The 10,292-nt window shown below is 39.7% G+C and overlaps 1 protein-coding gene across 1 annotated transcript; it reads left to right on the top strand.

Moving 5' to 3' along the window:
• On the top strand, nt 8,013-9,633 carry LOC104736977 (UDP-glycosyltransferase 79B8-like). Its single transcript, XM_010457073.2, has one exon. The coding sequence runs from the start codon at nt 8,208-8,210 to the stop codon at nt 9,540-9,542; it is 1,335 nt and encodes a 444-aa protein (XP_010455375.1). The 5' UTR covers nt 8,013-8,207; the 3' UTR covers nt 9,543-9,633.

Below are 10,292 nucleotides of genomic sequence, written 5' to 3'. Positions count from 1 at the left end.
AAAGATATTTACATAGAGGATTAAGTACTCGCAGCCTTGCGGCTGCTATTCTTGCGCTTTACTTTGATAAAGGGCGCCTCATCTCCTTGTCCTACTTCTGGTGAAGAAGAAGAGGTATTCTCATAAGGCACGACCTTACCCTTACTCTTCTCACTTTGATAAAGGGCGCCTCATCTCCTTGTCCCATGCTTTTTCTTTGCCTTTAGGTTTTCATGCATTTGATGTTTGTCCTAGTTTTTTTACTTCTATTCTTGTAGCGTATATGAATGGGACTGCGGTCCTGCGCTCTGTTCGATTGTAATTTTTTTAGTTTTTGAACAAAAGTGGGAGACATTATCTCTCCTCCCTTACCAAAAAAAAAAAAAAATAGCATGCAACTGCGAGATTAATAGGTTTGATAAGTTTTACAACTCAACTATCGCAGGTTGTAACACGCTTATCCAGGCTACTACAAGTGACTTTACAACACTTATGATGCATAAAATGACGAACAATTCTTGGGTTCACTCCTAAGGTGAACCCCTTTGCTCACTTCTCCTTATTTTAGCCAATGATAATCTGATATGTCATAATACATTTAAGAACCTATTTATTGACCTCTTTATAAAATAAGAAAACAAAATCTGTATACATTATTATAAAATTCAAAACTTAAACTGCTTTTTTATAAACCCAAAACGATATATAATTTCATTCTATTTGTAAAATCTAAACCCTAACCATCTCATTTGTAAACCCAAACCGACATATAAATTTTGTTTCAATTGGTAAAATCTAAACCCTAACCACTTCATTTGTAAACCCAAATTGACATCTAATTTCATTTTAATTGTAAAATCAAAACCCTAACTACTTCATTTGTAAACCCAAACTGACATATAATTTTGTTTGAATTGTAAAATCTAAATCTTAATCACCTTATTTGTAAACCCAAACCGATACATCATTTCATTCCAATTGTAAAAATCTAAACCAAACCAATATTTAACTTTCCTTAAAAAATTTATACAGAATTTGTTTTTTTAACATGTATTATTTTTTAATTTAATTTTGATTTATTTTTTTAAACAAGATAATGTATAAAAGATTCTGATTGGTTGAAAAAGAAGAAGTGAACAAGAAAGTTCATCCTAAGAACCTAAGTATTTTTCTAAAATGACGATCATAAGATGCATTAAGAACAAACAGAACTAAGAAATAAGATGAACAAAGCTAGATCTAAATAGCCTTAATTAGTTTAACGATCCATGTATCCTTTATTATCAACAATATAGTACATTTTCATCAACAGAAAATTAATGCAGAGAGTTATTACAGGTCTTTTCCTTTGACAGAAAATAGTACTTTTTCATCAACCATAATAATTAATTTCGAGGGTTATTTTTCTTACAATAATATTTTTATTATTCAACGCTTGTTTAATCGTATCTATTATTTAACCGTTTGTTTTAATTCAACCACATATTCACCATGTTTTCTAACCCTCTTTACTTTAACCACTGTTAAAAAAAACAATTAACCGTCTTATTTAAACGATGTTTTTTTTTTTTTTTTTTTTTTTTTTTTTTNTTTTTTTTTTTTTTTTTTTTTTTTTTTTTTTTTTTTTTTTTTAACAATATCTTTATAATTCATTCGGTCCACAAGTTGGAATCATACAAGCAGTGCCTCCTTTGAAGAGTAACACCTACATAAAAGATAGACATTACACACCTTAAAAAGTACTACTAGTGAAAAACTCCAAACCAAGTAACTAAAAGGGTAGGAGCCGGAGGAACAATCCGTTGCTTGAGCGTAAGAGGACCTAAGTGAAGTCTGAGGATGGTTTTAATTTGAGATATCAGAACTGAGGCTGGTCTCGATATGGCTGAGTGAAGTCGAGTGTTGCGTTCTCTCCAAATAAGATAAACCGAGGCTTGATAGGCTAACCGAAGGATAAAAGCTATGTTTTTATCCCTCGAAGGACTCTTCAACCACCTAGATCTGATCTCAAAATCAGTGGGAGAAGTGACTTGAGCCTTATCAACAAAATACTTCCATACTTCTCTAGAATACAAACAATCGAAGAACAAATGCTGACGAGTTTCATCCTGGTTGTTGCAAAGCAGACAAACTGAGGGAACCGAGAAACCCCACCTTACTAGTTTATCCCTTGTTAGGAGTCTATGGCGTGCATTAAGCCAAGTGATGAATGAGTGCTTTGGAATCCTGCCTTTGATCCAAACTGATTCGAACCAGTCCACTTTGGTACCCGGAGGGAATAAGAAATCCCAAATTGCCGCTGTTGAGAAGACATCAGAGGCGGGAGCTTCCCCAATTTTCCAGAGAAACCTATCATCTGCATTATCGTCAAGAGGCATCAGTGACGGCGTGGAAGGGAGGCAAGCTTTGAGCAGTTGTATTATAGGGTTGCGACTACGGGTGTTTGAGATCCACCATTGACCATGAACCACCGCATACGCAACAACAGAAGAGAGTGGCAATCCTGAAACTCTAGGTCCCGAGGGACCCGTAATCTCCAGGAGAGGTCCCAAAGAAGTCCAATTGTCAGTCCAGAAATTACAGGTTATCCCAGATCCAATCTCACACACGATAAATGGTCTAGCCAAAGGTCTGAGTTTACAAAGTCTCCTCCAAATCCAGCTACCTGAGGTAGAACCATTAAGGTCCCAAAAGCAGTGATTACCTATTAGGTGTCTTCTTACCCATGAAACCCACAAAGAGCCCCCTTTAGCAAAGATTAACCATATCAGCTTGAGGCTTAGAATCTTATTCCAATGAACCAATCTTTTCAACCCTAGTCCACCGCTTTCCTTAGTTGTACAGACTGAATCCCAAGATACCTTCGCCCCCCTTGCTGATTCAGTTGAACCCTTCCATAGGAACGCATTGCACATAGACTCAATCTCTTCCAATAAACCATTAGGCAGAATGAATATAGATGCCCAAAAGGTGATGGTAGAATAAATAACTGACTGGATCAGTTGAGTTCTACCTGCAAAGGACAATCGTCTAACAGTCCAAGAAGTGAACCTGGCCGTGATCTTATCCAGGAGAGGCTGATAGTCTTGTCTAGACATCTTTTTTGTTGAGAGGGGGACCCCTAAATACTTGACTGGGAATGAGCCCTGAACAAGCCCTGCATTGTCAGCTATCTGCTGATTTGCTGAGTAGTCCCCTCCATCCAAGTACAACGCTGTCTTGGCTCTATTCACCCCTAATCCAGATTCAACCTTGAACTCCTCAAGAATTTGTAGGATACCCTCCAATGAGGACTGCTGACCATCAAAAAAGATTAGGATGTCATCAGCAAAGCTCAAGTGGGTAATTATCGGTGCTGAGCACATAGGATGAAGACCAAATCGATTGTCCATAGCTCCTTTATCCAACTTCTTGGAGAGGACATCCATTGCAAGCACAAAGAGTAGAGAGGAGATAGGGTCACCTTGACGAAGGCCTTTTTTCCCCGGGAAGAAGCCTATGAGCTCACCATTAAACGCTATACTGAAAGACAGATTGGTGAAGCATTCCTTGAGCCATCCAATGAATTGCGGAGGTAAGCCAATGGCTAACAATACATTCACCAAAAACTGCCAATTGAGATTATCATAGGCTTTAGCTAGATCCACTTGTAAACAACCTCGAGTAGTGGGACCAGTAGCATGGAAGTTATCGACCAATTCTGACGCAAGGAGAACATTCTCACAGAGATGTCGACCTTGGACAAACCCCACCTGGTTTCCTTGCACTGCATCCGAAATGAAAAGCTTCAACTTTTGTTTAAGAAGTCTTGCTATGACCTTGTAAACGGTGGTGCAACAGGAAATAGGTCTAAATAGAGGAATAGTATCTGCTCCCTGAACCTTTGGGATAAGAGTAATAGCAGTAGCATTGAAACTTCTTGGCAGGTGACCCGACGTAAAGAACTCCTGTACCGCTTGGACTATTGTTGGACCCAGAATATCCCATGTTTCCCATAGAAACTCCACTGGAAACCCGTCTGGTCCTGGCGCTTTAGACTTTGGCATTGAGATAATTGTCCTTCGAATATCACCAACAGATGGAAGAGACACGAGTTGATCTGCTAACTCAGACATACACCTGAACTGAACCAGGTCTCTGATCTCATCCACTGATAGTGGTTGAACCTCAGCGTTCTCTGTGCCTAAGAGCCCTTGGTAATAAGCTACTAGAAGATCCTTTATTTGAGCCACATTGTAGATTATCTCATCATCTTGTCCTCGAAGAAACTTAATACAGTTACGACCCTGGTTAGCAATGACTGACTTAAAGAAGAAAGTCGTTATAGCATCCCCTTCAGCCAGCCAACGAATCCTGGACTTTTGTCGATAAAACGACTCCTGAGCACTTGCAAAGAAAATCCACTTCTGACGTGCTACAAACTCAGCTCGAAATAAGGAATCTGATGGTGATCTCAATAAGTCAGCCTGAATAGACTCGAGATGCTCCAAAGACTCCTTTGCCCTCTGCTGTATATTGCTAAACCCCTCTCTATTCAACTGCTTACAAGCTTTCCTAAGATTCTTCATCTTCTGAGCCATAGTGAATAGAGCAGAACCAACAGGAACCTCCATCGACCATGCTGAAGCCATAACCTCTTTGAATCTAGGGTGAGTAGATAGAAACGAGAAGTATTTAAAAGATTTTCTACCCCTCTCCAATGGAGCACACGTATTAACCAGAGCTGGAGAGTGATCGGAATCACCTGGAGGATCAAAAACAGCAATAGCTTCTGGAAAGGAGTCTCGCCAAAGGTCATTCACTAACACCTTGTCTAACTTCCTCAAAACCGGGTCATCCTCTTGATTATTCTTCCACGTATAAAACACACCCCTACTAGGTAGATCTGACAAAGCATTCTCTGACAAGCAAAGGCTGAAATCCGACATACCCGAGATTGGTAAGGGATGTGGAAGGACCGAATAATGCTCATTAGCAGTAAGGATTTGATTGAAGTCCCCCATCACCAGCAAAGGAGAGTCCCTGGCAGGAGAACTTTGAGCTATGGAAGTGAGTTCTTGCCAGAGGTCCCGTCTTTGTAACTGAGTATTGTAACCATACACAAAAGCAACTGCGAAGTTCTCCTCCGTCTCCGGAATGTACACACCACATAATATTAACTGAGCAGACTTATAATAGCAAATGACTGAGATAGATGGATCCCAAACCACCCATATTCTGCCATTCTCCGCAAAAAGGTAGTTATAATCTCCTCTCCACCCTGGAAAGGAGGCCCGGAAAACTTGATCCGCATTCTCCTCCGAGACATGCGTCTCCAAAATACTACCCAAAAGAGGTCTGTTTCTAGACATCCAACTCCTAACAAACCGTTGTCTAGAGAAGCTATTTAAACCTCTAATATTCCAACAAAAAACCTTTGTCATCCACAAAAACCCAAAAGCGAAGGTAGAGCTAAGCTCTTTCAAGGACTAGCAGCCACTAACCGAGGAACTACCTCGATTAGGCTGAGAACCTGACGCAAGAGAGGAAATCAAATATTTCTCTGGACAAGGCTTCCGGTATTGAAGCTTCTTCTCACTCCTTTGGATACCAAATTGTTTCTTTGACTCCATCTTGGCAAACTTTCTGACACTCATAACTCCCGGCATGGAGCTCTGCTTCTCACTTGAACCCTGAGCTTTCTTACCCTTTTTTTTCTTTTTTGAGACAGCCTCGATCCATTGATCCTCGACAGTGAATTCCTCGACCTGCTTAACTTTCTCCTGCACTACCAGAGTCTTAGAAACATCTCTCTCCTTGATCCACGCCTTAACAATCTCCTGAGTTGTAGTTGACATGGAGTCATCACTCTTATGCTTGACTACTCGCTCGATTGGAGGGGTACTTCTACTTCTCTCTTTTGCTTTTACTGGCACAGGGACTACATACTTTGGAATTTTAGTAGGTCTCAGAACCTCGGTAGGAGAACCCGCAACACTAGGCTCCTCCTTGGAATCACCAGGTTTTGGTTCTAAGTGACTGCTCGTCAAACCAGCACCAAGCAGATCTTTTGAGTTAGCTGTCGCAACTCCACCCGCCTTGAAGCCTGCGGTAATAGTGGATCCAGGCTTCTTCTTCATAAGCGGTTTGGGACAGCGATTTAAGAGATGGCCAAACCTATCACAGTTACAACACTTCGGAGGCAATCGTGGGTATGAAACATTAACCCTAACAGAGTTCATAAGCTCATCTCTGACAATAATTTTCGTGGGAGGAGACTTATCCAGAGAAATTTCCACTTTTACCTTAGTGTTTCCAAGATAATATGGATCGAGTCTTGATTTTTCCGTGTGTATTGGCTCGCCAATAGCACTCGCAATCACGCTTATACCCGAGAATGAATACATCTGAGGCGGGACATTATGAAGTACTGCCCAAGTCGGCACCGTCGTGAGTTCTTGCGCCTGGAGAGAAGCATCAGCGGACCAGGGGTACACATTAAAAGCACAATTCCCAGCCTGTCAGTAACCCACTTGAAGAACCCAATCCCGAGTCTTCACACAGGGGATCAGAATGAGGCAAGACGTTTCCGAGACCTGGCGGATGGTTATGTTTCCATACTTGCCCCACACTGGATTGAGATCTGAGTAAATTTTTTCCGAAGGAGGGATTAAGCCATGGAAATTAGCCACTATGTGACCCTTCCATTGATCAGCAGTCTGGAGAAGAATTGAGGCAGGGGCTTGGACCACTGGGATCCCATCCTCTATAGTAACCGGTGAGTCAATCTTTTTTAGGTTGCGTAGAGAGGCCTTAAACCGCTCCGCCTGAGTCGGAGTTGTAGACTGAAGAACAGTCTTAGAGACTGAGTTCGGAATGGAGGAGATTTGGGGAGAAACTAGAGTTGCGGTGGAAAGGGGATCTAGGGTTTGCGACGAAGGAGTAGAAGAGGAGTCAGGGGGATCTGGCGGATCCGACATCCTTAGAATAGCAAGAGATGTACCGCGACAAGAAAGGAAAAAGAGGGAGAAAGGGGGAACTTCTCGGCGAACGGCGTGAGGCCGAACCCCGGCGACGATTTACAAGAGAATCGCCAAATCGCCAGAAAGGTCTCAGGCACACTTATCGAGAAGAATAGTATAATACTTTATAACCGTTAGTCTTATTTATTTAAACGATGTTACTAAACCGAAGTCGACATATATTTAGGTGAAAATATATTAACGATGCAATTGAGATAGAATTTGTTTTAATCGATGCTAGAGAGTCGAGAGATGGAAGAAAATAATGTCAAGATGCATTACAAGTTCATAGTGAGGTTCTTTAACAAACAAAAAAAGGTTTATTTTATGATAGAAGATTCGTGAAAATGTGGTAATTTTAAATAAAGACAACTGAATTTCCATAATGAGGGACTAGTGTCATCATCTAATTGCACAAGTGACTTACTGTCTTGTGACATACTCGATACCATATATAAAAAACGTATTGCACAAGTGACAACTCTTTTTCGGCATCGGGCGATCTAAATAATACAAATCGTAAAACTATGTGACCAAAAGTTGTTCCAACGTTTTAGTTGACACTTCGTATAAACTAACAGAAATAAAATAATTCTGAATTTTAATTTTATTGTATTTCACATCTACTATTAATTAATAAAATAAAGTATGAAATTTGTTTTACTATAAACTGTTCCAACGTTTTACTTGACAATTATATTTCACATCTACTATTAGTTATAAAATAAATAATAAATGTTTCTGTCATCAAATTAATGATTTATCGAAAAGAATAAACCATTTTGTGATCTCATTAAAAAAAATCCAATGAGTAGCTACTTTTATCTATTTTATCATCCAAACTTAAAAATACATGTCTATCATACGAAGTAAAATTTATGTTTTACCGGTCTTCATCGCCGTTAAATTTATAAGTCCTCACAATGAGGAGTTCAAATCCACATTTAGAAATTATAAAAGACTAATAGATAGAAACGAGTAGAACATGCATAAAAGGCTCCTATTCTTCTTTGGCTCTCTTCTCTTGTGACTTGTGTTTGTAATGTACTTCTTAATTAGCCTTTTTTCTTTTTTCTTTTTGACACGTGTGCTTCTGTAGCCCACTAAGTTCTCAATAAATATCCCAACTCATTAAACCAGTCTCCAAGTTCATATAAGGGTGTTTCACTAGAAAGAAGCAAATACTTCTAACAATTTGTTTTGTGTTTTAACAATTTGGGAAAGGAAATGGAGCCAAAGTTCCATGCTTTTATGTTCCCCTGGTTTGCTTTTGTTCATATGATTCCCTTTCTACATCTTGCAAATAAACTAGCTGAGAAAGGTCACCGGGTTACTTTCTTGCTGCCTAAGAAAGCTCAAAAACAGTTGGAACATCACAACCTGTTCCCGGACAGGATTGTTTTTCACCCTCTCGCTATACCTCATGTCAATGGCCTCCCTGCTGGTGCCGAGACAACCTCGGATATCTCAATCTCTATGGACAACTTTTTGTCCGAAGCCTTGGATCTCACTCGCGATCAGGTTGAAGCTGCTGTTCGTGCTTTGAGACCGGATTTGATTTTCTTCGATTTTGCTCACTGGATTCCAGAAGTGGCTAAAGAGCATATGATCAAGAGTGTGAGTTACATGATAGCATCTGCTACAGCTGTAGCTCATTCACATGCCCATGGTAGTGCATTAGGTGTTATCCCACCGGGTTATCCTTCGTCGAAGGTGTTCTTCCGTGGAAACGATGCTCATACCATGTCAACCTTCTTCGAGAGAGTTTGTCATCTGCTAACTATTGGTTTTAAGAGCTGTGATGTCATTGCACTGAGGACATGCAAAGAAATCGAAGGCAAATTCTGCGACTATATATCGAGTCAATACCAAAAGAAGGTTATCTTGACTGGTCCAATGCTCCCTGAGCTAGACACAAGTAAACCACTAGATGAACACTGGAGCCAATTTCCGAGCGGGTTCCCACCGGGATCAGTAGTGTTTTGTGCATTTGGCAACCAAACTGTTCTTGAGAAGGATCAATTCCAAGAACTCTGCTTAGGGTTGGAGCTGACAGGATTACCCTTTCTTTTAGTGGTAAATCCACCCAGAGGATCATCGACAGTCCAAGAAGGGTTACCAGAAGAGTTCGAGGAGCGGGTGAAGGGGCGTGGTGAAGTTTGGGGAGGATGGGTGCAGCAACCTTTAATATTGTCTCATCCATCAGTAGGCTGCTTTGTGAACCATTGTGGTCCCGGAACGATCTGGGAGTGTCTGATGACTGATTGCCAAATGGTTTTAATTCCTTATATAGGTGATCAAGTTCTCTTCACAAGGTTGTTAACCGAGGAATTTGAGGTCTCTGTAGAAGTGTCGAGGGAAAAAACAGGATGGTTTTCGAAAGAGAGCTTAAGAGATGCGATAAAGTCTGTGATGGATAAAGAAAGCGACGTCGGGAAGCTAGTGAGGAGTAACCACGCCAAGTTGAAGGAGATTCTTGTTAGTCCTGGACTATTTGCTGGTTACGTGGATAACTTTGTTGAGGCATTGGCTGATTTGATCAGTGTCAAGAAACATGATTAGACCTAAAATTATATGTCTTGTACGATTGAAGAGTCAAACTTAATTATATGTTTATGATGAAGTTTGGTAATGACATTAAATCATTATTTTAGTTCTGTTGAGAATTGAGATGCTTAATTTTTAGAAATTTTGGTTTACCAATAATAATATTCAAAGTATAAAAATTTTGAAAGCAATTATAGTTACATAGCAAAAGTTCCAAATTTGTTCAATTTTTTTTTTATAATTTATTAAAGTTGATTGGGTTGAATATTTTTTCAACATTTTTTTTTTTGTTTTGGAAGCATTGAATTAATTCAATGTTGATTTAAAAGTATGAACGGTGATGTTTAGAACACTTACAAGTGACAACGTGCTCTAAAAAGAATGGGTGTGGGTGAGAAATCACGTCGATAATAATCATGAAGGGTCGTCCATCACCATTTGTTGCACTAATATGCCGCCATAAATGTACACTTATCATCAGAACCGACTCATAAAATATTGGGGCCACAATCCCAAAATAATGTAGGGCCGATATTTTGGTGAACCAAAGAAAAGTAAGCTTATCCTGGGGATGCAATCTCTTAGTTCTTGAAGTAATATATACTACACAAAGTCACAAACAAAGACTTTTAAGGTACATTTTGTAAGGAAACAGCAACAAATGAAGTTCACAAAGGCCTGTTAAAATCGTTGGAGCTGTGAGTTTAATTTTTTATTGGTGTTAGAGCTCTAAATTTGAAAACCTTCATCTGGAGGAAACAATGA

Source organism: Camelina sativa, chromosome 13, assembly GCF_000633955.1.
Source record: "Camelina sativa cultivar DH55 chromosome 13, Cs, whole genome shotgun sequence".
NCBI classification, from domain to species: Eukaryota; Viridiplantae; Streptophyta; class Magnoliopsida; order Brassicales; family Brassicaceae; genus Camelina; species Camelina sativa.
Note: the sequence above shows the minus strand (reverse complement) of the source record. Positions and strands in the feature narration are given on the sequence as shown.

Excerpts from the sequence above, each read along its gene's own strand:
- LOC104736977 (XM_010457073.2), top strand. The coding sequence starts at position 8,208 with ATGGAGCCAAAGTTCCATGCTTTTATGTTCCCCTGGTTTGCTTTTGTT.